This window comes from Coturnix japonica, chromosome 28, assembly GCF_001577835.2.
Source record: "Coturnix japonica isolate 7356 chromosome 28, Coturnix japonica 2.1, whole genome shotgun sequence".
Taxonomy (NCBI): Eukaryota; Metazoa; Chordata; class Aves; order Galliformes; family Phasianidae; genus Coturnix; species Coturnix japonica.
The window spans coordinates 3,486,350-3,513,994 of record NC_029543.1 but is presented as its reverse complement, the minus strand read 5'-3'; the positions used below and the strand labels follow the sequence as shown (position 1 = coordinate 3,513,994).

Genomic DNA, 27,645 nt, shown 5'->3' with positions numbered 1-27,645 from the left:
TTCTTTGTTACCCAGAGCCTGGGGAAACGCAAAGCTGATGTGCAGTAAAAGCAGCTACACCAGCAGCATACCACTTTATATCAATAAGGCTCAGCATTTTAAATGAAGTCATACCTCTTCTGTGTGCATTTGCAGGACTCCTGTGTGTTTAATTCCAAAGAAACTATAGTTTCCTTTATAAATTTAAATATTTCTCTTAATTTATAATGCTTTGCACTAGACATAGGAAAGACAACAACAAGAACCACAGCAACAGCACCAATGTCAACAACACGCTTACAAGGACATCAGCATTAGGACCACATTATGTGGCAGATTGAAATTTCAGCATCTCTGCACTTCTCTCACCACGTCATCTCAGCCCTGTGCAGAGAGACTGGAAATTACCCCATGGGTTTGGCCTGCAGTATAGAAAACAGAGCCGTGGAAAAAACAAGGCAATCATCAAATTTCCCGTGTAGGCGGCAATCTGTCTGTTAGGTTTGCACACATACACATTATCGGGGCCCGCGAGTGCCTACAGGCAGTCTTACACAGAGCAGCTCGTGCCTATAAAACACAAAGGCACACCGGGTTCTCTTCTGTCTAATGCTTCACAGTGAGTAGTAACTGAGCGGGACCCATCACGCAGTAACAAAGGCTGACATAAATACTTATTTGTGATTTTGTTCCCCATGGTTTTTATTCCACTGTGCAATTTGCATTACAACTGGATCCTAATTGTCCATTTTAGCAAGCAAAGAGCAATCTGATACAGATTATAATACATGAGGTGAAGCAGACACGTCACAAAATAAGTGCTGCCAACCAAGGGCAGCCTTCATCTCTCCCAGGGTTTTGACACTGGCTGATTAAGCAACTGGGCAGCGCTGCCTGGAATTAACATGAGCTCAAGGGAAAAAAAAGAAACAGGACAGTGGGAGCCTGCTCAGCAAAGCAGAAAAGCCCCAGCCCCTTTCTTCAGTGTTTCCTGACAGTCCCAAGTATCTGAGGTGAACAGCTCTGAGGTGATGCGATGCTGCAGCCCTGGTGAAGGAACACCACTGGCCCAATGGAGGAAATGCGATGCAGCCACATCAGTGTGTGCAGTGCTTCTGGGGCAGAGAAAACCTCAAAGGAGATGGGACATGGCCTGCTGGAGACCCTGAGACCCACCACATTGAGCTCTCCTGTATGTGAGAAAACCTCTGTATTCCCAGGGCTGCCAGTGCAGACTCATTGATTAGAAGGCAGGGCAGGAAATTAAATGAGGCAGGTGAATTAAAGCCAGACTTCACAGGCTGCATCTGTTCCTCCATTCCCTCTGGGTACAACACTGATGTAACTTCAAAAAGTAAATTTAGTGTCGAGGAAAGCTGCCAGACTGATGGCCCTGTAAACAGAAGTGCTTGATGCATCCACGACACGGGTAGAGGAGAGAAGCAGAACTGCAGCGTGCCTCAGCCTGACTGCCCTGCTGGAGCACAGCAGCTGCACAGATGGCCCTGCCTGGGCTTGTCTTCTGCTCCTGCAGCTCAGGAAAAGCAGCTGGTTGGGAAGGCCTGGCTGCAGCTGCAAGTGGAGGTGAATGCAGCAGCAAAGAGCAGACAGTAATCCTCTCAGTGATGCCCCAACAATAGGAGGATCCCAAAGGCAAACACTCCTGACAAGAAGAAAGTCCATCCATGGTGCAGCGCATGAAGTTGCAGATGTCCCCACGTTACAGTACGCCCAGGCTGGCATGAAGATGGGAGCCTGCACACCTTTCAGCTTCAGTCCTCAGTCTTGTCCACACCTGGGTTCACAGAGAAAAAGGGAGATGTCAATTTCAGAGCAGTTCTTACTGTCAGCATCTTTCCTGGCATTTGCACATACAACAGCAGCCCTGTCCTCTGCAGTCTAAAGAACCTGGCTGTATTTCTTATGGACCTAGATGAGCAAAGACAGTCAGGACATCTCACATGAGACCTATTTCACCACCTTAGTGGTGCTCAGAAAATTTGAAGTGTGTCTTTGGCCCTTTGGAAACCCAATCTGCAACTTGACCAGACTCAGGTAAACCCCAAAGGTCTAAATTACATTGTAAAACGTGTAAAAAGAGCTCGCCTCTCCTGTGAGCTGCTGAATGGTGTGATCACAGCATTCAGCAATCACTGGGGATGCCTGAAATTGAGGAGTAAGAGGCAATGTGGGGAGGATGGGCAGTGAAAGAAGCAGAGGGGGACAAGTAAGTAAGAGACAGGTGGTCCCACTGCCTTCCTGGTCCTCCCATCCCTGGGAGGTGGCACAGTCCTATCTGCAAAGCATTACAAATCTCCTCAAGGAAAGAACAGTAGTCAAAGAGAAAGAACAGTCAGCTCTTGTTCCTCAGAGCACAGCCTCTTTTCTTTCATATCTCGCACTGGATTATTCCATGGAGGGAAAAAACAGAAACAGCTCAAATAGATCCACTTAGTTTTACCTCTTTTCATGCTATACCTGTGGCTGTTTGCAGGTGGTTTGCTTTTTTTCGTCTTTTTCCCATGTGATAAGATCCATCATTTGAAGGACAGCAACCAAACCTGCTCTTCTTGCTCTGAAGAAAAGCAGCAACTGCACTTAGAATAAAAGATTGTCAGGCAGATCTGAAGTGTCAATCAAAGCCTATCTCTGAAAAAAAAAAAAAAAACCAAAAAAAAACATTATTCCAAGCAGCTCCACACACCACCACAGTTAATTTATTCTTTCCAGATATTCTCCTGAGCTGCAGAAAGACTCCCAGCGCTGACCAAATCTGCCAGCTGCAGGCACACGGTGTTAGAGCAGAGACTGGGCAGAATTCTACTCAGGTCTCTTTGCCTTCTGCAGAGCACACAGCTGAGATTGTCAGGACCAGAGAAGTAAATAGCGGCTTCCCAGACTTTGGGAGACAAATTGTAGAATTTACCATTAGACAGACATTGGTTCAGGATTGCTGAATGGGTCCCATCTCCAGTGGCATGCCTCCACTTTAATATTATTGTTAAATTTAAATAACTGCTTATAGCTGCACCTGGGCTGCGCCAGGCACTTTTCAGGCTCTCAGAAAAGCACTGGCTGTGCTCCAGAAGTCTCATTACTGCAGGACAGACAGACGCAGAGAGGCGCCGCATGGCCAAGTGGCAGCAACGCTGACCCAGCCGCACCAGCACTGTGCTCCCAGCACGCTGGGTGACCTTGGAAAGTCACATCCTCTTTCCCTTTGGCCATCTCCGTTGCTTGGGCTGAAAGCTCCTCAGCTGTGGCTGTGCTCACCTCTCTTGGTCTATCCCAGAATCTCTTTCCATGCAAAGTCCAAGGCAGTACGTGTGGAAATACTTGTTGTTTGTAGGAAAAAGGGGGGGGGGGGGAGGAAAGCCCTCCTAGAAAATGAGAAACTCCATTTTCTTTGGTGTTTCTTCAAAACAAACATTTTCTCATCACCAGAAAAGTCTGGAAAGGCATGTTCTTCAGTTGAGCAACACAAAATGCAGGTTTAGGGGTTTGGTACACAGTTGTTGATCACTAAAACTTTCTGGGGAATGCACTGTAGTGCTTCAAGAAACATTCATTCTGTCCAGAAAATAAGTCTGAACCTAAACGTGCGTTTTCTGTCAGCAGGGGAACTGGTGAAACCCATTCACCTGATTTATGGATTACAACTGCTTTATTTTTATTTTACTCCCTCTCTCAGAGCTCCATTTCCCCAAGGCAGCCTCATCCCCTCCCCAGCAAAGCCTGCAGCTCTCCCAGCAGCCTCCTGCCATGCAGAGGGCTTTGCTTTGCAGAGAAGCCCTGATTGAGCAGCCACTATCTAAATGCCAGCTGACCTGGCTGCTGCACCTCAAACCAGATAGGAGCAGAGATGCAATTACCTCTCCTGCAATAGGATATTAACTTAAATATCTGCCTTCTATCCAGCTGCTGCTTCTTCACAAAAATGGAAGGAATCTTGGATCTGTGAGATCTCTTGCTCTCTGTCAAACAGGCTGGAATCAGGTCAGCTGGTTCAGGAGTTGGGGCAGTGGCACAGAGTTGGGAGAACAACACAGGGAGGCTCACTGCTCTATAAGCTGCATGTCAAAATAAGGTCGTTTTGGTGTAACAGTGTGGCCTTAAATTCAGGCAAGTCAGTCCCCATAATATTGACAAGCTGCCCTTTGTCCTTGGGATATATAAAGGCTGTCAAGCACCAGGACTGTTTTGAATGCACTTGTTTGCTGGACAGATCTTTCAACCAGGGCCACACCAGGTAGGAACTGTTCGGAAGCACAGACAGTCCCTGCCCTGAGCCGCCTACAGTTCCGTGCACAAAGAGTGGGAGAAAAGGAACAACAAATTATCTCAGACTTGCACATAAGAAAACAAAGGCCAACTTACTGAGGAATCCTTCAAGGGCTCAGAAGTCCACCGTTCCCACCAGAGGCCCTCAGCAAAGCCCACCTCAGCTCCTTCTTGCTTCACCACTCAGGCAGAATTTACCCTTTCATGGGCATTTCACTCTGATTCATTGCCCTCAGGAGCTGAGTCAGCCCAACCCACGCTTCTCCTTGGGCAGCTTTGACCACATGGCTCGCTGATGAGGAAATGTTACTTCTAGTTATTTGGGGGTTAATTATTCATAGGCTCTGTGCTTAAAACAGGGAGCTGCTTTTGAACAGTCCTGGAGCTGGTGTGCAGAGAAGGACTTACCAGCGCCCGTGGCCACACTGCGCTCCATGGCCAGGCTCCCTTCCATCTGCTTCCTTTCAGCCCTTGTCACGCTCCCCGTCTCCCATGGCTTTTGCTGTGCTCTTTGGCATTATCTGCATGAGGAAGACACAAATTCTTGGAGCATTGTAGACATGCAATCAAAACTGGCATTTGCCCAAGGAGGCACTGACCCAGGCAGGGGTAGAATATAAACCTGATCCTCTGACAGGTTTGTTTTTCCAATCAATCTAAGCCACTTCCAGGGTTTCACACCTGCTTTTCCTTCTGCAGAAGTCTCTCTCACTCCTGCTTGTGACCATCTGCAGCTGCCTGGGAGCTTTTTTCCCCAGAAGCAAAGCTCCTGGAAATCCGTTTTTCATCTCGGAATAGAGCAGCCCACAGCTTAGGAGCACTTCAAGTATGTTTACAGTGAAACAGCTTGAGTTTCTGTAGGCACGCTCACCACTGTGCATTAGCACTACACAGTGGTTCGCAGCCTTTCTGGGTTATGGTTCCATAAACATTTTCTGACAAGGGTACAGAGCCCACATGGAATACGTAAGCTTAGCAAAAGTAGGATTACTTCCTAAGTTACTCTTCTGAAGGTCCTTAGGAATCATCTAGGACAACCCCCGGGCATCTCCAGAACAGAGGCTAATGCTCTTGAAAATGTCTAGGGTTACTCTTCAGGGCCAGCGTTTGCTTCAGAGAGCTCATTATCGTGCCTTGGAATGCAACCAAAATACCTGGGGCCCATAGGCAGCAGCTCTGCCAGGCACCAACCTGCCCTGCCGAGCCAGTAAGTGCAGGGCTGAATCTCCTGATCCCTCTGAATTGTTCTTTCCAATTATGCAGACAAGGAACTGAGTTTGTGCTGCAAACACTTAATGAGAACTTGGAGAAGCTCAGAGTTTATGATGGAGCTTTCATTGGGTCCCAGCACAGGACACTGTGGGACAGCCTCGGCTGATAATAACTGCTGTCTGCGTTTCCTGCAAAAACACCAAAACAATTCACATTGCAGCACTTGGTTATTCAGTGACATTTCAGGGGACTGTGAGACAGAGGAGGGAGCATTTATCCCAACCGGGTGAAACCCCCCTCTGCTATGAATCAGCACAGCTACAAAGGAGGCTGTGTCATATTACACCAGAAAAGAACCTGGTATTGAATATGCTTTCAAATCATTCATTTTTTGCCTAGAGACAAGACAGACACCCCGTGCCACCATGGGACACCTATTAGCTCAGTTTCATCTACTAAAATCCCATGCAACTGCACAGAGGAGGAATTCAGACCCTCTGGACTTTGTTCACTGGTGAAGCAGCTCTCTGCTTTCATTAAATGAACTTCGTGGGTTCATCAATAGGCAACTGAGCTGAACACCAGTGCTGTTTTCTGGCCTGTGCTGTGCTGGAGGTCAGCAGAGACAACTGCAGTGCTCCTTTCAGAACTTAAAAATCTTTTAACTGATTTCAAGAGTTTACAGCAGCAGAGAGCTTGGCCATGAGTAATACACATAAATATTACTTTTAGCCACAGAGATGGAGAAGTCAGTCTCCCACCTGGCTGTTGCCTCAGTAACACATCTCTAGGAGGATGTTTTTTAAGCCGGTGTTATTTATCCAGTAGATGGAAGCAGACCTGCTAAGGCCATACCAGGTCAACATATGTTTAAGCATGTGCTGAGGAACTTAATTAGTTCTCCCTGAGAAGAGAGACTCCCAGTGCTATTTAAAGGATCGTTATCCTGATGTGAGATGCCTTGGAGCCTGCTGCCAAGTCTCAACTTAAGACGGCAGGTCTGCAGTTGTATGGGAGTGGAATATCTCCCCTCCACATGGAGGAGCAAGAGCTGAGCAACCCCAGGTGCTGCAAGGTCAGTGCAAGGAGCAAGCATCACAAATTCACTCTGAAATCCAGGTAAGGGATTTTAATTCATGCCTGGGCTGTAATTTTGGCTTTTTGAATGGGGTTAGACTGTGTAGACCCCATTATTTTTCTGATTCCCCTTTAGAGACCCAGCAGTATCTGCAGCAGCCTGTGATTCCAGGGAGGCTGAGCAGAGGTGACAGGACAGTGGAGTGCTGCAAGCCTGGAGTGAGCTATTGCTGTCTGTGCAGAACATTGATCCTTATGCCACTGTGGGAGTCAAACATAGGCAGCAGTTTCTCAGTATCAACTAAACTGGACATTATGCAGGTGGCTCGGTCTTCACTTTCATGCCAAGTTATAATTTATGAGGCCAAAAATCACAGACTATAAGCTGAATGGCAATATGGGAATTAGCTGGGTTCCCCACAGATGGATGGTTCTGCTGTTCTGCCAGGAGGTAACTCCTTTGGACCTTTGGAAAGCTGGCTGAGCAGCATCTGAGAGCTAATGCAAGTCCCAAGCAAATGAAGGCTCGTGTAAGCAGTGCTGCTCAACAGGGACAACGGGGCTGCATTGCAGAAGAGGGGGAATCCTGGATATGCTTATCTTGACCTAAGAGTGGCTTACATAGCACATGGCATCTCGCTGTGCTCTGGGAACTCTCAGGAGCCGTTCCTAGATGAGTTGTTATGGTAACTGAGCTAATGCCCCGAGATGGATGTTTTCAGGTGGCTCCAGGCCAGAAATTCAACACCAAGAGATTCCAGATAATAGACTTCTGCTAAAGTCAGTGCTGGCATCTACTTTATTTAACCTATTCACCAATGACTTACTGAACTCCATTCTCCGGGCAAACCATGTATGATGAGAATAGCTGCTTGGCCTCGGTGAACTTTTTCTTTCAAAAGACTGAGGGGTTTGTATGTGCTTCAGCTGAGTCTGTGCCAGTAAAATAAGTGTGCCTGGGACTCTGCATTGAGAGGACAGCCGGTACTGAGTGGCCATTTTTTCATAGCAAATTCTTACCCTCCAAACCTGTGTGGTCACATCCAGGCAGAACACATGGAGAGGGCCAAAACACTCCAGCAGTGTAACAGAGAGCACTGGTTGATTCCTCAGCTTGTCTGACTGACTGCAGTTACATACAAGAAAGGAGCAACGTGTGAAGGTGCTGTCAGTGTGCTTGTGCCTGTCCCACATCCAGAGCCAGCTGGAGCCATGCATCCTCAGTGACAGGCAGCAACAGGTGCTCAGCATGTCTGGGATTCGCTTGGATCACCCATTGCTATCCTCTGTTTGAAACAGCTCAAGAGGTCACAAAGCAAAAAGCCCCCATGGCTTACACAGCAAATCTGCTGCTCTGGGGCAATACCCCTCACATCTAACATCCAAACACAAGCCATGAGCTTACCAACAAGGGGCCTTACAGCCTGGAGAGCCCTCGTAGGTCGGAGCACGCAGCAGCATGGCAGCTCTGCACAGCTCAGGAGGAGCCACACCAGTTTCAGGAACTCCCACATCCCCACACGTTGGCCGAGCAGCTGCCTGGCTCTGGGGACTTGAGCCGCCTCCATAGCGAGACAAACTGGTTCTGCCCTGGCGTGGTCCACATTGCCAGCACTGTTGGTGCCTCGGGCAGCTGGGACGGCCTGCTGCCTGCCCGCGTGGATGCTGCAGCATTTGTTCTGCATGGCTGCTCTTTGCACGTCGAGGCTCCCAGGCAGTCTCCCCACCTGGTCACTGATGGCTCCAACACCACAGGCTGTCTCCAAGGCCACCGAGCTGGAGGGATTCTACCTCTGCTTGTTCATTCACATTTCAGGTCTTGCATTGCTTGTTTTGCCCACTTGGAAGCCGTGTTATTGTAATATGTAGCTCTCTACGGCGGAAGCTGTTTTTCCGCATGTTCTTTGCTAGGCTTCTGCTGCAACAGGATTGCAATCTTAATCAGTGCAGCAGTAACGTGATTAACAAGCTTCTGCACAAGCGGGAATTGCATCCCCAGTGGATGTGATTTGCCCAGTTCTGGCCTGCCCGTGTGTTTTCTTGGGCTGAGAGGTTGTGTTGACTGAACTCCAGAATGGCTCGCTCAAACTTCTAAGCACTAAGATCCAAATGAATTTCCAGTATGAGCTGCTATGCTGTTCCTTTCCTGCCAAGCTGAAGTCTTAAGTGAATTTTTATGGCTAAGTTATAAACCCTAGAAAACATGAGCAAGAAGTAGAAATGCTGAGTTGGCCTTTGCTAAATGCCAATTATCTACAAAGGCATTAAGGGTGGGGGGATGAAAAATAGGGTCATTTTCATGTTTTCTCAAGTTTAAGTAAACTGTCTCATTAACCCCTTATGGGAACACACAGCAAACAGATTGACCATTAATATTTATAGGCACGACACTGAGCCGCAGACCTTGGCAATCAGAGCAACTCCACTTCTGGGATTAATACAGCTCTGCTTGGCTGGCCTCTCAGTGCCAAACAGCAAGTAGGGACACCAAGATTTTCAGGGAGAACTTAAGAACAGATGCTGACCTTTGATAGAGGGGGTCCACACTTCACTGAGTCGATGAAATGCTAAAACCAGCTCTTAAATCCTTGGGGCTGCTAGGTTCTCTGCTCCAATGGCCCTTATTCCCTATGGTTTCCCACCATTGGTCAGACTATAGAGAAGTACATCCCACAGACCCTACTGGAGTGACACAGAATGGGATCGTGTAACAGTTTGGGTCAGAAAGGATCTTACAGACCATCCAGTCCCCACCCCTTGCCATGGGCAGTGACACCTCCCTGTAGACAAGGCTGCCCAAAGATGCATCTAGCCTGGGATGGGCACCTCCAGCTGTTCTGGGCAGCCTGTGCCAGGGCCTCACCACTCTCTGGGTGAAGAATTTCTTCCTTATATATAATCTAAATCTCCCTTTTTAGTTTAAATCCATTCCCCCCCATTCCATCACTACAGGATCTAGTAAAAGGCTCCCCCCGTCTTTTTCACAAGCCCCCTTTAAGTACTGAAAGGCTACACTAAAGACTCCCTGGAGCCTTCCCTTCTGGAGGCTAAACAGCCAACATGGTTTTATAATACCTAAAGATCTGGTCCAATAATCTTAAGGCTTGAAATGGTGCTTTAATCTCAGCTGCAATGCAGCACCTGCCTTCTCCCACCCTGTATTTCCTAATGCCCAGCTTAATTGATAGAGAGCGCCCTCAGAACCAGCACTGTGTGCTGAGGATCTGGCAGGGTGCTGAGTCACAGAGCTCAGCCCAGGGCCAGGTACCTAGCAGGGTGCAGACAGCTGCCAAACCACACAGCACATCCCAAAGGCAGCAAGTGGAGGTCGTGCTCTGGGAGTATCTCAGGCACTCCCTGCGCTGTTGGAGAAAGGTATCCCCAGCACCTGGGCACTTGGCAGTCATGCCACACTAAATAATTTGGAAGTGGCTGAGGTTGTCATGGCCCAATAATCCTTCATGTGCAATAACACAGGGAAGGATGTGAGTTAAGGGAGAGACTCTGCTCACCACAGTGAGCCCTGGGAAAAGGAATAAGAGAATACACAGAGGTTCTAGCTTAAGAGCTGGGAACGCTTTGATGAAATTTAAGACAAAAAAAACAACCCAACAACCACAACAACATCATAAATCCTGCTCCTTCTTTCCCATACTCACAAACATTGAGCCCAATTGCTGAGCAAAAGGCTTTAAGTGTTCAAAACTGAGCAAACTTTCAGAGATACCCTGAACTCAGCACATTGGGGTTGGGACCTCCTGGTGAGTTTTGCAATGCTGCATTTAAACACTGTTTTTCTGCAGAATGTGGAAAGGTCCACAGCACATTATGGAGCATGTGTGGTCCATCAGCTGAGTCCCTCTGAATCCTGTCCTACAACAACAAATATATGTGCTCCTGCCATTAAAAACAAGGTGAAAAGGAGGAGCTGTGCGAAGTTAATCAGAGAGTTGAAATGAGATGTTAGAGAAAGGGGCTGTTGGTGACATGGGGTTTGCAGTCAGCTGAGCATTGTGAAATCTCTTGTATCTGCCTGAGCTCTGAAAGGAAATGCTTTATTAAATCTTCTTTGTGTGAGATTTCAAGCTGCCTCTGGACTGGAAAATGGGACCATTCTGTGTGGCATCTAATCAGAACTGAAGTCTTCAGTGCAGGCTTTTCTGCAGAGTAGACTGATCAGCATAGACAAGTAACTCAGAGGTGTCAGCATTCAAAAAGCTGAATTAGACACAGTACACCTGTGCTCTGCTGTGCACCTCTCTTTCACAATATCCCCTAAAACGCTTCACAGAAGGAGCCATGCGACAAGCCAGGCATTGGGAAGGCGGCACAACTGGACATAAATGCTCCCTGATGAATCCTAGCCAGCCAGAAGGTCTCCGCTCCAGTATCTCCATTTGCATTCCCACTGACACGTAGGAGTTGCTGTGACTGAAAAGATTCACTGTTTCCTTTCCACTGCCTGTCCTGGAAACCATTGGTGTCACTGCTTCATGCTGAGACCTCGCTGAGTTTTGGGAAGCTGCAGCCTCTGACCATCTGTGTCCAGCACTCGCTGGGCTTTGCTGTAAGCAGGTGGGCAGCTCACAGCTCTGCGGAACTGCCACCACAAACACTTGCAGAAAGTAAACACTAAAAAGAAGTGGCAAGAGCCAGGCAACACGGTCAGAGAGAAGGACAAGGGAGAGGCTCCCAGAGTACACCCTGAGTCACACAAGCTCCCTTTTGCACGTCTTCTCCCTCCCTCTGTGCTTGGCCATACTTTAAGGTAAGTGAGACCTGATCAGGGACAGGAGAGGAAATATCAACCAGACGGCCTCCTCCTCAACCTCCTTTACTTCACACTTCAGCCTACCTGGAGCTGAGGAGGCTTAAATCTCATTCTGCCTGCTGGAAATCTCAGGGCTTCAGCTCCTGATCTGCTTTCTGCCAACTCCAATGGGAAAAAGTCCCATGGGCTGAGATGCACAGAGCATTCTCCTTCCCTTGCACCGCCCCCACTGCAGATGAACTCTGTGCCTACCTTTTGTTGCTGACAAGGAGCAGCACTGAACCATTCTGGATATTGGCCTCTTTCAAAGTCTCGTGCTCTTCAAGCTGCCTGGAGTTGTAATAAAATGTCTTCTTCCAGGAAGTGACGCCCTCCCGTACCAGGTAAGCCCGTAGGTCCATCACTGTGTCTCTGGGCTTGACGGTCAGCGGCATCATCACGTCCTCATCAGCCAAGTGCACCTTAATGTGGTACCTCTTCCAGCGAGAAAGGCTCCTTCGCAGTGTGTCCATCCTCTCCGGCTCTCCAGAGACAGTGAGGCAGAGAGGAGCATCCAGCTGGGAGGTAGGCAGAGCAGGGATGTGGCTCTGAAGAGGCTGTCTGCAGTGCACAGCTTAAAATGTCCTGCCAAACCTGTTCCTCCCAGTTGCTGCGCTGCATGCTTCACATTCCAGGGAAGAGCTCACCTGGCTCCAAGAGTACTGGCTGGGAAATGCCTCCGTGAATCATTTCCATGCACCTCCAAATCCCATAATAATTACTGCATCCTCACAAAGTGCCCTTCATTCCAATGGGTCTCAGAGGACTTTAAAGATGGATCTCTGTAGCCATTAGAAATGTGGGTGCGTTTGAGAAATGAATGGGTTTAGTAACCTCATGTCTGCTGTTCTCAAAACCTGCCAAGTGTGGGATAGCTCAGTTCAAAAAGTAGACATTGAGGAACCTCTCAGCTATTTAACATAATCATTTTAATAGAGAAAAATACTCTGCATAGTGAAAACTTCCTCATGGGGGAGAACCACAGCATACGGAAGGACATTCGGAGCCCTGCTGGTGTGAACTGCAGTGCTGCTTTGCCCTAGGACGTCTGAATTGTAGGAGAATGGGTTGGGACCCTCCAAAAGGGATAGGATTCATTCATTGCTCCTCATACCATCACAGGTCTGGTACTGACTCACACATGCTCCTTGGTGGTTCATCGGCTTGGTTTCCTGTCCCTCGCAGATCTCTGCCTAATTGAAGTATTGGTCGTATCCTGCCCCAACACGTGAGCAGAGATAGCATCACGGGGCTGCAGGCTCACCGTGCAGAAAGGCGATAGCAGAGGCTTGGGGAGCAAGCACTGCTTCAGTAGATGCAGTGATACGTCCAGAGGAAGGAAGCGATGCCCGCCGCAGGAGCTGGCTGTAATTGAACGATCCCGCAAGGCAGACTCTGGCAGTCACAAGATGATACTTCAGAGCAAACATCATCAAGATAAGGAAGGCTTTCTTTTTTTTTCTTTTTTTTTTTTTTTTCCTTTTTCTCAGAAAGATCAAGTCACTCTTATCTTGTAGGTAATTTCCTGCAGCCCATATTACAGGAATTAATTCCCTTGTCCATTCTTCTCAACACAGACTGGTATTTCCAGACCAAAGTACTGCAAGATAGTTGTCCTAAGGCACTGCTCTTCACTAAAAAGGGCATTTTCTTGCCTATTAGATAATGAAACAAATAGACAGATTTTCAGGTATGGCAGCAATCAGCTCCCATTGAGAACAAGAGATGTGTCCCCTCTCCCATAGAGAAACAAGACTTCTGCCCAGTTTTCTCACCTCCTTTCTCCTTTCCCTTCCCCGAACATTATATCTTCACCAATAACAGCAGCAAATGTATTCAGCTATTCTACAGGCAAGGGATGTTTCCCTGTGCACCTGATAGGAAATGAAGCTTCTGCTAGCAAGTGCTCCTTTCCAGATTCAGTCATTGTAAAGGTATGATTGTTTTGGTGGGGACCGGAATTCTTGGGTCCTCACTCTGCCACTGAGTTGCTGCAAAGGCTTGAGATGAGTCATGTCATGCCTTCATGCTCATAGTGTCATTGCTGCATGGTGTTAACACGTGTCCTTTAAGCACCTTGTGGGAAATAGGAACAGCTTTTAGCACAGTCATGCCCTCCTGCACGGCAGCGTTTATAAACAGAATGGATCTACAGATATATCAATAATTCTCTTGACAACAGGGCACCACCACCATTATTAGAGAGGAGAATCTGAGGCACAGAGCAGTACAAAGCTGTTAAAAAAAAGAAAAAGTCTAAAGTTGGGCTCTTGTTCCCATGTCAGGAATCTCAGTGAAAAGCTGCATTTTCAGAGAACTACAAAAGCCTGCAAATCTGGAGTGTGTTGCATCCTTCTCCATTGGGGTGACATTCACTCGAGGAGCCAAAAGTTATCCCTGTTGTAATGCCAGAGTCTCGGGGGTAAAGACAAGGTCTGATCCAATTCCCATTGCCGTCCAAGGGCAGACTCTCATTGACGGCAGTTGGACCTGGATCACGCCCCAGACACGCTGAGGTCTAATGGCTCCAGCCAACAGAATTTGCCCAGTGAGTGCCAAGGGAAGCATAAGGCATTCTTATTTCGGCAGAGCCCGTCTGGTGTCAGCGAGTCCATCAGCTCCATCCTTCTCGCATACATGACAGCCTGACAGCTGCCAGATACCTCCCTCAGACACCTTTCAGACGGCTCCTGTTTATTTTTAGGACAGCTCTTTCCAGATAAGGCTCAGATGTGTATAATTACATAGAAGGTGGGGATGGTCACAAGAAAGGAAAACACAGCAGCAATTAGTTGTATTATTTCTTTGCCTATGGTGCAATTGCAAACTTTCTCACGTGCCCCCACCCTGTTTTGGGGCCATTCCCCTCTAAAAAAGAGGTGATGTTTTAGCCTGTGAAAGCCAGGAGAAGGCAAGGCGTAGCAGTGAAGTCAGCTTATGAAATATTGAAGGAGTGAAACCCTCACTGGAACACGTGAATGGCTAATGCCAGTTCCAATTAATTTTGAATTTTTCATTAAACCATTATTAAAAGCAAGAGGACAGAAGAAATAAGGGAAATTGACTTGGGCAGTATATTAAGTACCTTAGTTTTGCTGGAGGATGTTTTATTATCTGTCCAAAGCAATTACTTCACAAGCTCCTGACGGTCTGTGGGCTAAACAGAAGTGCAGGATGAAGTTCGAGATGGTCTTTTCTCAAAGTTATTTTAAGCCTCATCCTCTGCCCTGCCCTAATTGGGCGATATCTCTGGCATGTCATATCTGGAGGACAAGACATGGAGTCAGAGTTCTGAGAATCTGCAATAATGTGTCGCCCTGGCATTATTTACAAATCAAATAAAATCCTATTGACTTAAGCATTTCCTCATAGTGAGGGCAAACAGAAAATGTGCAAACACTTGAGAAACATTCATTAGGAAAGCCTCAAAAGCTATTTAAAACCTAGGTGGGCTATGATTTTTTTTTTAAGGACTAAAGCAACAGCATTTAATAAAATAAAGTCTCCTCCTCTGCTCTCTCCTCCTCTATACTCCATTGACTGCAGCAAAAGAGAAACACCTGCTTAAATTAGGTGCTTCATTAGCATGTCTTTTGTTGGTTGAAGTAATCTTAGGCCTTATAATATCTTCTCATATTACCAGAATAGAGACACATATTTCTTAGCCTTTTTTTTTTTTTTTTTTTGGCAATGGCTGTGTTTTGCTACCTGCTGTGCTTGCAGAGGAAGACAAAAAAGTGGGATGTTTCTCAAGGAGGATAGAAAGGTTTCTCCATTTCTTGGTAGCAGTCATATGGAAATTGCAGCATCTGGGAAAAATACAGCCCTGATTCCCCTGCCTATAAGTCTTTGAGGAAAGCAGTCTGTCAGCTCTGCCCTTTCAGGTAAGGGAGATGCTTTGCTGATTCCTGACACCATCTGAACCCAGCACTCATGGTAAAGCTGAAAATTTTACTCTTCTTCCTTTTTTCTGTTTGCTTAGGGTGAGTCTGTGGTTAGAAAGACAGAAAACAAGGAATGAGGTATTAGAGATGACTGGCCAGGTTTACCACGTTGTGCCCACAGCTGTGTGTCACTAGGTACCGAAGGAGAGTTTTGTGTTAAATTTCCCTATATCCACAATCCTGTGGGAGAGTTCTCTATGCTATGATTGCTCTCCTGCTCCATTACTCAGCAGTGCAGAGGGAGGTGCAGTGGTGTGAGCTCTGAAGCCACACTGGCTGCTCGGGAGCACAGGGCTGGGAAGGGTTCATTCCGCTGGCAGTGAATCCCAAGGTTTGACAGCGATAACCTACAGCTAGAAAACTCCAGTCCAAAATGCAACCTGCCACTCAATTCATCCAGTGCTCCTGATATCCTAGGCAATGGGGCAGCTTAAGGTGCTGGTATTTATATTCCTGGAATACCCAAAGGCCCCAGCTAGAGCTGTACCACCATGTGCCAAGTGCTTTGCAGATAAGAAGGATGAGTAAGGCCTTTTCTATATCACCCAGCACTTGGTTATAAAATGACTGGGCTAGCTTTAGATGTCAAGATACATCTACAGCAAATGAACAAAGAGCTAATAAATGAATAATAAATGCTTTGAAAAATGGCTAATTAAATGCAACAGCATTTTAGAGTGCAATGGAAAAGCACAAAACATGTAAGCTCAAGTGATAACACTTCTTCTGATATAACTTATCTCCAGCATGCTGCTCACATCTGCTAGAGTGCTTAGAAACACCATTAACATCTTGTGCACCAGGAATAAAGAGGGCCTTTCTGTGAAGGAGGAGCAATTCTCTCCTCGGAATAAGGGCAAATTCCTCATTGTTTAGGCCATTTAAAACACAGAAAAACTAGAAGGCGCTTACAGTAACACAGATTGGGAGATGTGAGCGATGGGGGCAAGATGACAGTCTTTGCATTCACCCTGCCCTGTTGTCTGCCTGTGCTTGAAGGCTGGACATCGTCTCTGTTCCATTGGATTCCCATCCACCATCTCCCATTCTTGGCTGGCAAGGGTAAAATGCCTTTTCATCCTGCCCTGCTCCAGACAACAGGCAGGAGTGATCCATCTGCTTCAGCAACATAACAGATTTTTTTTAAAATGTCACAAAAAGGGGGGTTGATCCTGCTTGCATCCTCCTTGGTACAAACAAGGATTTCTACCACTAATACTACTGAAGTTACCAAGCCAGACAGATCCTGCTGTGGTGCGTGTATTTGACTCCAAAAGGCCCCACGACTTCCCTTGCTTTTGCCCTGCATCAATATTGCTGTGGTGGGGGCTGCTGGACTCTGGGATGGGCGTTAAAATAGGCGTCCCAAAAAGCTGTGTATCTTCAGCTTTGAAGGAGGAAACTTGCTTGGGTTTGGAACTGAGATTTTTCTGCTTGTAAGTTGGATGTGAGCTGGTGACATTTTCTGGTGGAAAAGGGAAATGTGAAGGAAAAAGAATAAAAAGCGGTAAGGCCCATGTTAAATGAACCAGTCAACTGCAAACAATGGAAAGCTGAAAAATGGATATGGGGAAAAGCATTTTGCAGTGTAGTTATTTCTTGCTGCAGTTCTTTATAACGTCCCAGATGGGAGATTCATGACCCTAGGAAGCAGTCTGTATGCTCCGGGGTTTGGCCTGCGGCAGCCCATGACTCATTCGCCTGCCAGGTTTGGCAGTAAGCTGAGAAACAAGCAAGATAGCAAAATGTCTTGTGGAAATAGCAAAACAAGAGATGAATTAACTGCTGGAAGAGTGAAAAAACAAACCTCTGTGCACAAAGGGGGGCCCTCAGTGCGGAAAGCAAGCACTCATGCCACTGGGGACTCTAGAGGAGCCGGCCTCCCAGGCAGACAGCTCCATTTGTTTGTAGGCAAAACAAATCCAGGACGCTTCAGTCTTAAATGGTGAAGTAGGCGGAAACAGGATTTGAGGTTCTACCCACCAGCAGCAAGATGGTTTTCCAGGGGCTCAAGGAAGGAAGATTTGTGGATCTACATTGCCATCTAATGGCAAGGACGAGCTTAAAGCTTTCAGTACTGACCAGAAACTGGCCATAATAGCAGTAACCGAGGTTGGCATGGTCTACAGTGATTATTATCCTTTGATCCAAAGACAAATCCTTCTCTGCAACAGAACGGTGGTCCCTGGTGAAGGCAAAAGCCCAGGTAAGGGAAGGGTACCAAAGCCTTGGGATCGAGGCTGTTGATTCTTCCTCCTCTGGCATCCACTCCAGTCTGTTTGCCAGGAAAATAAATATTGGGTGGGATTTCTTTCCTCTGGTGTATCACAAACTACTGCACGTGGACAGGCTTCGCAAGCAGGTGCACACTTTGGGTGCTGAGTGAATCCTGCCATCCTATTCAAAACACTTCACTCAGCATCTCAGGTGTTCAGGACCTTGTCGAAAAATATAGATAACCAGGATTAGATAAGAGGTATATTTGTGGATATAGGCTCAGGAAAGATAGATCTGTGGATAGGTCACACCTAGCCCAGCATCTTGTCTGCATCAGTGCTGAGTAATGGATATGTAACGAGGAAGTATCAGAAATGCAATATTACAGGTTGATACTACCCTGCCTTATCCTTCATGCTGAGAGACAGCCCTGCAGGGAAACCCTGCAAAGAAAATTCAGTGAGATGTGAGATTGTATGGATTTTGTCATTTCTAACGGAACATATAAATGGAGATGGCAGGAAGAGACAAATTTGATGTTCATTCCAGTGCCACCTTCATTACAGTGAGCTGCTAATGATGCACCATATTATATAGTTCCTAGAACAGAAAATTTACAAGAAAGAATCAACTATTAGGAGATAATTACATTAAGAAAACAAAGGAAACTTGAAAGGATTGTCAGCTGCTTCCTTACTTTGACACATTTCTAGTCTTGACACATGTGCATATGAAGAGGAGTTGGGACATATTCGATGTGCAGGAGTGGAAGGTGACATTCAATGGCCAGGAGTTTCAAATGGAATAGGAGCTTGGGGAGAGACTGAGGATATAAAGCGTCTGCGCCTTCCATGTGGGCAAATGGGTCATGGTGTTAATTCCAACTAAATTCTGGGGGGAAAAAAAAAATCAGAGTAGGGATCGAGAGTACTGAAAAAACTGACATCAGTCCACAGGACCAAAAGGAACATCCCTGTGTGTTACAATGCCTGCTGTGACAAGCTTCCCATGCACTGTGCTGCCAAAGAAATGAGCACACTGCCCAACCATCCAGCTTCATTTCCTTCTGGTACCCTCTCCTATTTACACATGATCTTGCCAAGCCTTGCTAGGCCCAAACAATCCTGCTGAAAGAATAGGGATAAACAAGGGATCTCAACCTACTCAACACGCTCCAACACGCTCAATAAATACATGGTTTGGAGGGCTTTTTCCTTTCTTGGTTGCTCACCACAAGTTAAGGACAGCCAGATGCTGAGGGACCAGAGGGGATTTTTCAGGTGTTTCTCTCCAGTTTGTGAAGCAGGAAGGGAAAGAAGGGAATGAACCTGGCTGATGGACTGCACAGGACGATTTGTTCCTGGATGTTTCTTTCTAAAATGGCTTTGAGTCATACTACAGAGTAGCATGCCCTGCTGGCTGAGCCCGGGTGGTGCCTTCCATGACAGCACCTTTCTACTGAGGAAAGGCTGAGGGAGTCGGGCTTGTCCAGCTCGGAGAGAGACATCGGTGCGGCCTTCGCTGAGCTCAGCACACCGGGCGACGGGCAGCACCGCCCCAGGGCCGCGCCGCTGTGCGGGATGGAGAGCAGCGCACAGCGCTGTGGGAGCTGTAGTCCCGCCAGCCCCCGCCGCCATCTTGGAGCCGTCAGAACACCGCCCCCGCCGCGCTCCCCGGCCGCCATCTTGGGTCGGGGGCGAAGCCGCCCTCGTGAGGCGGCGGCGGGGATCGGCGGGGCGGAGAGTTTGTGTTTTGTAGCTGTGAAAGCGATACTTTTATTTAGAATTGAGAGAGCTGAGAATCCCTCGCAAAAAGCGAGGGCACCTCACCTGGTGGTGCCTGTGAGGTTCTGGCTTCTCTTTGTGGGTGCTGTGAAGCATTTGCCTCAACATCTGTTCAATGTCAAGCTTAGATTAATAAAGGCCTTTGGTTGTCCCACCCCCGGAGGTATCTCCTGAAGGCCCTTCCGTGCTTTGTTCGTTTTGTTTTGTAACGTGTGGATTTATTTTGCAACAATCCAAAGAGATCCATCCTTTTTCACCCTCACAGTTGTGCCCAAAGGAGCCAGGCCGTGCCCCACATCCATAGGGCTGCTCAATTGCTCTGCAAACAGCCCTGCTAATAAGCTTTCTTTCAAGCATATGCTCATGTGTCAACACTTCTGCTTTGTCAGAAGCTTAAAAATGGAAACAGTGTTCTCTTTAAGAAAACAGGACCCAAATAAGGAGATGATGGAGTGGCGAGGATTCCTCTAGTGAGTCTGTTCCAGCTCATTCCTTACAACGGCTGCGTGTGAAAGATAGAGGCCCACAGATCTGGGTTTTGTCCAGGGGTCTCCAGGTTTAAAGCTCCCTACAGCCACTTCAGCTCAGTTTCCCTGTGACTCGGCTGGGCACGGCTTCTTTCTCTGCCCCCAAAACATAAAGCTTTTCTCTTCAGAACAGTTTTGGTTGCGTGACAAAGGCAGCCTGTCCTTTAGCGAAAATGGAGGCCATCAAGAAAAAGATGCAGATGCTGAAACTGGACAAGGAGAATGCCATTGACAGAGCCGAGCAGGCTGAGACGGATAAGAAGGCAGCTGAGGACAAATGCAAGCAGGCAAGTAGAAATGAAATCACAGATTGTGCACGTGCTGTGGAGATGAGTGCAGTGAAGTGCTGTGCTGCACTCTGATTTGGGAGGAAAAATCTGAACTCGAGTTTCCCGTTGATCTGTTTGGAATCTTTTGCCTTTTTATGATGTTAGACTCGTACAGCCACTGCTGGGTATGAATAACCTTCCATCTTTGCAAGAGTAGCACTAGCTACAGATCTTTAAGCCTATTTTGTCTGAGTTTTCTTAAATCATACATAATTGCTTTCATTTTCTTTTGCTTGTGAAAAGACGTTAAAAACTTAAAATCAAAGCTGTAGATTGAACACCTGTAGGAACAGAGTTAATGCTGCCTGATGTTAATTGAGCCTCTCCTAGAAGTGAATTAATGAAGCTCTGCTGCCTTGTCTGTGGTCCTGCGGTGCCCTTGGAGATGCCTGCTGCCACTCACCAGTAGTTGTGCTGTGCTGGTGGTTTGTCAGCAATGATCAGAAATATCTTAATTTGAAGGCCCTACTTTTAATTGAATTATACTGATAGCATTTGCGTATCCTCTTACTTTTTGTTGTTCTTCACTCTGGGTACCTACCTCAGTTCTTAGCTGTAATACTTTCAGAATGATCTTTGAATGTTCTTTCACCATGTTCCAATTTATTACAGAGCTTATAAAAAGAAATGCTCATGCCTTTTTATATTCGCTAAACGTGTTTCTTTCTGCTGCCTCTTCCAGACTGCCTTGTGCGTTATTATTTGGCCAATTCAGTCCAATCTTTGGGTGATAGATTCAACTTTTCATTGTCCATCCATGTAGCTAAAACCCCGCGAGAGAAATCGTTTCCTAAAGGCTCAAATGCCGCCTCTTTCCTGCCCCTCCCCAGCTCTCAGGAAGCGCCTCTTGGTCGCACTCAGAGCTGCTCCAGGCTCCTGGTGTAACAGCCCCAGCAGAAGGGTCTGCAGAGCCCATAGTGGTGATGGAATGCTCAGCCCTGCTTTGCTTGTAGTGAGCAACAGTGACTTCCTACAGACTGAACAGCACGGCTTTGGGAACTGTTAATTACGAGGGTAATCAGCAATAAAAAGCCAAAAAGAGAAAATAAGGCTTTGATCTTCTCTGGATTGTCCCCAGTTTTCCACCTCTTATTGTTTTTAACACAGACACACACACCCTGGTAGGGATTTTAATGTCATACACAAAGGAAGCATTGCTTCCTCCTGCTTGCTGTTCCCTACTGAAGCATCCAGGAGAGCGTGTTCAGTTCACACTGTGGTTCCTCTAAATGAAAGTACAGCAATATCACAGTGTTGAAGAACAGCTCACAGCCAGGAGTGCTGGTAAAGCTGTCCTCAGTGCTAGAATGAAGAACATACTGAAACAAACTGTTTCGAGTGAGCTGTTTGGATGGTCTAAATTTAGGTGAAAGCGGAGTCAAATGGTTAAATCAGTTTTCTCTACAGACTGAACTGCTTTGTATTGCAAATGGCAGCGGGAGCAGATGGGCTGCAGGCACAGCCTTATCAGCAGCAGCTCCTGATAATGCAAATTCCTCGGGAGCATGAGGCATTTGTCATTAACCGTTCTGCCCGCAAGTTATAAATAGTTCTGTGTGGTGCACAGTATGGATTTATATGGTGTGGGATGGAGGGCACCTCGTTGGCCGGGTTGGAGCCGGGATGGTGGAGGTCGGGGCTGTTTGGGGCCGTCTGACCCTGCGCACAGCAGTGGGCACAGCAGCACTTGGTGTCTGTGAGGAGCTGCAGGAAGGGCCGCTCCTCTGAGACCTGAACCGCAATCAGTTTCCTAACGGGTCGTGAGTAATTCTGTCACACTGATTTCAGGGACAGAACGTTAAAACGTTGTAAAATACGCTGCAGAACTGCAGGATGTTGTGGAGTCCAAAACAGAAATGAAGTGTAAAGCAGACGATGCCAAGTTCTGTATTGAGCCACATCCTGTGCTCAGTGACAGCGGATGCTGCTGTACGGACAGTCTGGTTTTAATCATCTGCCCTGGGATCCGCTGCCAGGCTCTGACACTGCAGGCCCCGGGTCCACTGTGACTCCACTGTATGAAAATGAACAGGGAGAAGTTTTCCAGCCACATCCCAGTGGCACCATGTCCAAAGTCCTTTCTTGTTTTCTCTTGAAAGGTGGAGGACGAGCTGGTGGCCCTGCAGAAGAAGCTGAAGGGCACTGAGGATGAGCTGGATAAATACTCCGAGGCCCTGAAAGATGCCCAGGAAAAGCTGGAGCAGGCTGAAAAGAAGGCCACGGATGTATGTACCCACAGCGGGCTGTGCCCCCTGCCGTGTGTGCGCGGTGCGGGGCCGGTGTGAATCACTGAGCGTTGTTTGTTGCAGTGCTTCGGGCAGGGGATGGGGAAGCGGTGCGAAGTGTCAGGTATGTCAGTATGTCGGTGTGTCGGTGCTGCCCGCTGTGCTGCCCGCTCCGCACCCCGCACTGCTGGGCGCTGCTGGGCGCTGCTGGGCGGGGAGGGACGGAGCCCTGGAGCAGACACGAGCCGTGCTCTATAGCGCACACCGCGCCGATGTCCCGGGGCCCCGCTTGGCGCACGGCTCCGCTCGGCGCTGTGCTGCACCGCACCGCACCGCTCCGCTCCGCTCCCCCCGGCCCGGAGCTGCCGGGCCCGGTTCGGTTCGTCCCGCTCCATCCCGGGCCCACACGTGGCTCGGACCGGCCGCTCCGGTACCGGGGCTCGCTGCGGCGCCGTTCCTGTCCTCGGGCGGCCGGGGCTCCCGCGCGCCGCTCCTCCGCTGACGTCACCACCCCACCTCCCGCCGCGTGACGTCATCGGCCCATTGAAAGGCGCGGGGCCGCGCGCCGCCACGTGCAGCACCGCGCGCCCTGCCCGCCGCGCCCATGGCCGCGCCGAGCTCCCTGGAAGCGGTGAAGAGGAAGATCCAATGCCTGCAGCAGCAGGCGGACGAGGCGGAGGATCGCGCCGAGGTCCTGCAGCGGGAGCTGGACCTGGAACGGGACCTGCGGGAGAAAGTGAGACCGCCGGCCGCCCGCTCGCCTCTCTCGGTCGCTCTCTGCGGGCTGCCCCGCTCCTTCCTTCCTGTCTCCTGCTCTCTCTCTGGCTGCGCCCGGTCCGCCCCGCACCTCCCCGCGCTCCGCTCTGCACCGCGGGCACCGCGCCGGGCTGGGGCTGCGGGCGGGGCGGCTGCTCGCCGGGATAAAGCGCTGCATGACAACGGGCGGGGAGGTCCCGCCCCGGCGCCGCGCCGCTGGCTCAGCCACAGCTGGGAAATGTCCGAACTGCTGGAAAATAACTTTTCCCTCCCGGTTTTCCCAGAGAAATGGGAGCTCTCCAGCAGCCTGCCGCTCTCCCGGGGCCGGACAGCTGGTTTCGTTTAGGTCTGTGTGCGATCGGCCTGCCCGGCATCTTCCTGCTGTTTTATCGCATGTCAGCGAGTTAGTTTTACCGTATAAGGAGCGCGGGCTGCGGCAGAGGTGGGGCCGGGCGGCTCCCGCGGGGCCGGGATCGCGGTCAGTGAGAGCGGCCCGGCCGGAGCGAGGAAGTGGCAGCGCTGCAGACCAGATGCCAGAGTGCTGCGATGCCTTGTGTTAAAGCCAGTAAGTTCAACACGGAGCCGAGCAGAGGCCGGGCGGCTCGGGACTGGAGTCGGCCGTCAGCTTCCAGCCGGGTCGGCCGCTGAGCTCCTCCCTACGTCTGTCCGAGGGGGAGCCGCTTCCTCGGGCTGAGGAGCGGTTGGTGACCGCAGGGAGCTGCTGCACCACGGGAGTCAGCACAGCTTTAACGGCGAGTGCTGTCGTGGGACCCGCAGCCCCCAGCAGCTTTCCGAGAAGGACGGCGCTCTTAGGACGTGCTCAGGGTTAGGGAGACACACACAGTAATTAGCTGAGCAGTCCTGGCCATATTAAAGTACGGCTTTTCAGAAGAGAAGGGATTAAAGGAGCTGTATCTTCGTACCCACGATGTATTTATGAACACATTTGTTTGCACTGTGCATGGGCAAACATCTCCCCGTTCGTTACGTAGTGATTTTGGAACGAGCAGTTTAGTGCTGCTTGGCATTCTGAATAATGCACGCCCCGTTCAGAACAGTTTGCTGCACAGTTCCTGAAGTAGCACAGGAAGTGATGGAAAAGGAAAGGATTGCTTTTCAGAACCTATTTAGTTTTGCCCAGTTTCTGTTACAAAGCAGAGCACCTCGCATCACCCTGCTGAGCAAAAGGGCTGCGTGTGCTGCTCATTGTGCAGGGTTGGTGTCATCACAGTCTGTGATGGAACCAAGAGTTTACAGCGAAACACGAAAGTTTTGGAACAAGCCATTATGTTTAAGTTTGAATTCTGCAGGTAGAAGTGTTGGCTTTAATCAGCGCTCAGTCCTTTGTTATGTGCCAGGAATGAGGAGTACCACCAAAAAAAAGAAGGGGGAAGCACTGCTGTGTACCTTGACATTCCTGAGATGCCATTGCTTTAAACAAACAAAAAGCAGGGAGAGAGGAAAAGGGTTTCAGAGCCGCTGTGCTGCAGTGGGGGGAGCTGTGGGGCTCAGCTGCACTGCTGTGTCTGCAGGCGGAAGGCGAGGTGGCGGCGCTCAACAGGCGCATCCAGCTGGTGGAGGAGGAGCTGGACCGGGCCCAGGAGCGCCTGGCCACCGCCCTGCAGAAGCTGGAAGAGGCTGAGAAGGCGGCAGATGAGAGTGAGAGGTAACCTGCCCTTTGGGCTCCCATTCCATTCACTCTTCATGTCTCATTTTGTGTAAAGAATAAAATCAAATGTACGCAGAATATTGCGGCAACTACGTGTGTTAATGTGCACACAGAGACGGAACCTGAGATGCCCTTTTTTTTCTTTTAAAACTACTTTGAGTAATTCTGTCAGCTTTGAAGAATGTGAGGGTTGGTTGTAACAGGGCCTTTTTTGGTTACAAATATTGAATTCCACTTTGGGGCTTTTGATACAAAATTGCTCAAATGTTTCTATGGTTAGCATAATTGCTTTGGTTTCTGCAGAGGCATGAAAGTCATTGAGAACAGAGCCATGAAAGATGAAGAGAAAATGGAACTCCAGGAAATGCAGCTGAAGGAAGCCAAGCACATCGCTGAGGAGGCTGACCGCAAATACGAGGAGGTGAGGAATGCGTAAAAGAGGGAGCTGATACAAGCTATGGGAGAGCCAAGAGCAACGGTGTTGTTCCACACTGTAATAATTTCCTGCATGTTTTTCACACTGTGATGGTACGACTTTAGAACGTTCCCAAAAAGGTGTCATTTTAATTGTGACTTTGGCAGCATTGTAGGTATTTAATTCTATGAAGGGTGTAACATCTGTGCACCAACGTTCCACTGCGGCCCATTGCTCAGAGGGAAAGCTCAGGGCAGGGCTGCAGGTCGGCGCCCGGTGACTGCTGTGCTCTTTTCTCAGGTTGCCCGCAAGTTGGTGATTCTGGAGGGAGAGCTGGAAAGAGCTGAAGAGCGAGCAGAGGTGTCCGAAGTGTAAGTAGCTTCACACAGCTGGGGGACTCGAGTGGGCATTAAAACATTGCATGGGGAAAATCCACTCATAGGGAAGCACGTGCTGTGCCTGGCAGTGGCATTGTGCCCCATGCGCCCAAATTCATGCCTTCAAACTTTTTACGGTATCTTTTTAGACTTCTTGAAAGTAAAATTAAGCCCCAGCAGTGGTGACTCCTACTATTTTATTTTATTTTTTTTCCCTATAGGAAATGTAGTGACCTCGAAGAGGAGTTGAAGAATGTCACCAACAATCTGAAGTCTCTGGAGGCTCAGGCTGAGAAGGTTGGTTCTTTCAGTAACTTTCAGATTTCACTATGGGATGGGCACAAAGTCAAAACCCGTAATTGAAGTGCACAGAAATACTGCAGAAATAAAAAGAAATTAAGAGGGGTGTCCTGCCTTCCTGTTCCAAGAGCCCATTGATAGTGCTGAGCAGTTTCTCTTTGCACATTCAGCTGTTTTGTGCTGCATGAGAAAATAAAGTCTAAGTTGATGCACAAAGTTATTTGGACATCACCATCGGAGTGATGGTACCCAAATCAGTCTGAGGTGTCTCAGGGAAGAGAGAACAAAGTGTGGGCAGCTGTTGTAGAAAGGAAAGCAGTTGTAAATAAATCCTGTTTCCATAAACATCCATTGCTGTCACAAGTGCCCTTCAGCAGTGTGTTTTGTTTCCACAGTACTCGGAAAAGGAAGATAAGTATGAAGAAGAAATCAAGATTCTTTCTGACAAGCTCAAAGAAGTGAGTCCGTCCCTCCCCACGCTGCTTTTTGGCGGTGTTTTTTAACAGCGCTCAGTTATTCTATTTAATATTCCTAGGCTGAAACTCGTGCTGAGTTTGCTGAGAGAACGGTTGCCAAACTGGAAAAGTCCATTGATGATCTGGAAGGTACGAAATTACACATTCCTTTTCAAATGGGTTTTGTATTCTGCTGGGGAAGGACAGCCAGGTGCCGGCTGTCCGGGCGGGCCGTGCAGGGCTGGTGCTGCCTCATGGCCAGGGAAGAATTGCTCTGGAAGGGGTTCTCTATCAAATCCTTGTGAACAATGAACTTTTGTTGGGCCAGCTCACAAGCTTAGAATCGTAAGACCCATTTCAATCAGTAACAAAGTCGTGATGCTCTTTAGCCCGATGGCTGAGAAATAACTGAGATCTGTAGATGAAGTGTCTGACGTGGCAGCTGCCCATATTTCTGTATTTCTGCTTCCGCACTGCTGCTCCATCATAGCTCTGTTTTCTTTTGTATCCCCCTCCAACTGCTCTGGTTGCTGCCTTCTGCCTGTCCTCGTGCCCTCTGCTGTCCGCCTCTCCCCCTGCGCTGTTCTCTGTGCCTCTGCCTGGTAGATGAGCTGTATGCTCAGAAACTGAAGTACAAAGCAATCAGCGAGGAGCTGGACCACGCGCTCAATGACATGACCTCCCTGTAGTCTGCACCTCTCGGTGCTCCGTTTGCTGTATCTCTTATGCTCTTCTTGCCTGTAATTCCTTCTGTGCTAAAAGCGATCCATCCTTCAGCCTGCTCTGTAAGAACTGCGCTCAATAAAGATCAGATGCCTTTACCTGTCCGCTTTGGGGCTTTGTTTCCTTATCAGTACTGACGCTGTAAGTACCGCTCGGTGCTCAGCGGGGGGCGCCGGGCAGCTCCGAAAAACCGGAGCAACCGCAAACCCGACAGCGCTGTTGTTTCCGGCGCATCGGGCGGTGTTTGTACGGCACAGCAGCGCAGCACTGTCCGCTTTACGCCTTTTTTTTGCTCCCTTCCTCCAGACAAACTCGCTCAAGCGAAGGAGGAGAACCTGGGGCTGCACCAGACGCTGGACCAGACACTAAACGAACTGAACTGTATATGACCCGGGGAACGCCGCGGCCGGAAGACGAAACCCGCCCTCATCGCGTCACCGCTGCGCTCTGCCGCCGCTCGTCCCGGTTCCGCTCATCCCGGACGTGGCGTCGCGCATTAAACGTGTTACACGTGTTCCGCCATTCCCGCCGCTCCGCTCCTTGCGCCGCGCCGCCTCTCGGTGAC

General features: G+C 48.8%; 1 protein-coding gene and 1 long non-coding RNA gene across 5 annotated transcripts; one reads left to right on the top strand and one right to left on the bottom strand.

Annotated features, from left to right (window-relative positions):
- Positions 1 to 656: 656 nt before the first annotated feature.
- Positions 657 to 19,312, bottom strand: LOC107325495. Its single transcript, XR_001559691.2, has 5 exons — positions 11,573 to 19,312; positions 4,669 to 4,781; positions 4,357 to 4,552; positions 2,458 to 2,628; positions 657 to 1,774 (listed from the first exon to the last, which is right to left on the bottom strand). It is a non-coding gene; the product is annotated as an uncharacterized LOC107325495 (long non-coding RNA).
- A 503-nt stretch (positions 19,313 to 19,815) lies between these two features.
- On the top strand, positions 19,816 to 27,602 carry TPM4 (tropomyosin 4). Of its 4 annotated transcripts, none has more exons than XM_015886403.2 (9): positions 19,816 to 20,118; positions 22,260 to 22,385; positions 24,674 to 24,807; positions 25,114 to 25,231; positions 25,526 to 25,596; positions 25,824 to 25,899; positions 26,298 to 26,360; positions 26,438 to 26,507; positions 27,387 to 27,602. In XM_015886403.2, the coding sequence occupies exons 1-9, from the start codon at positions 20,005 to 20,007 to the stop codon at positions 27,467 to 27,469; spliced, it is 855 nt and encodes a 284-aa protein (XP_015741889.1). In that variant the 5' UTR covers positions 19,816 to 20,004; the 3' UTR covers positions 27,470 to 27,602. The 4 variants fall into 4 exon arrangements, with proteins under 4 accessions (XP_015741889.1, XP_015741888.1, XP_015741890.1 ...); XM_015886402.2 differs by lacking the exon at positions 27,387 to 27,602 and adding an exon at positions 26,964 to 27,184 and having other exon boundaries at positions 19,819 to 20,118; XM_015886404.2 differs by lacking the exons at positions 19,816 to 20,118; positions 22,260 to 22,385 and adding an exon at positions 22,936 to 23,121.
- Positions 27,603 to 27,645: the final 43 nt, after the last annotated feature.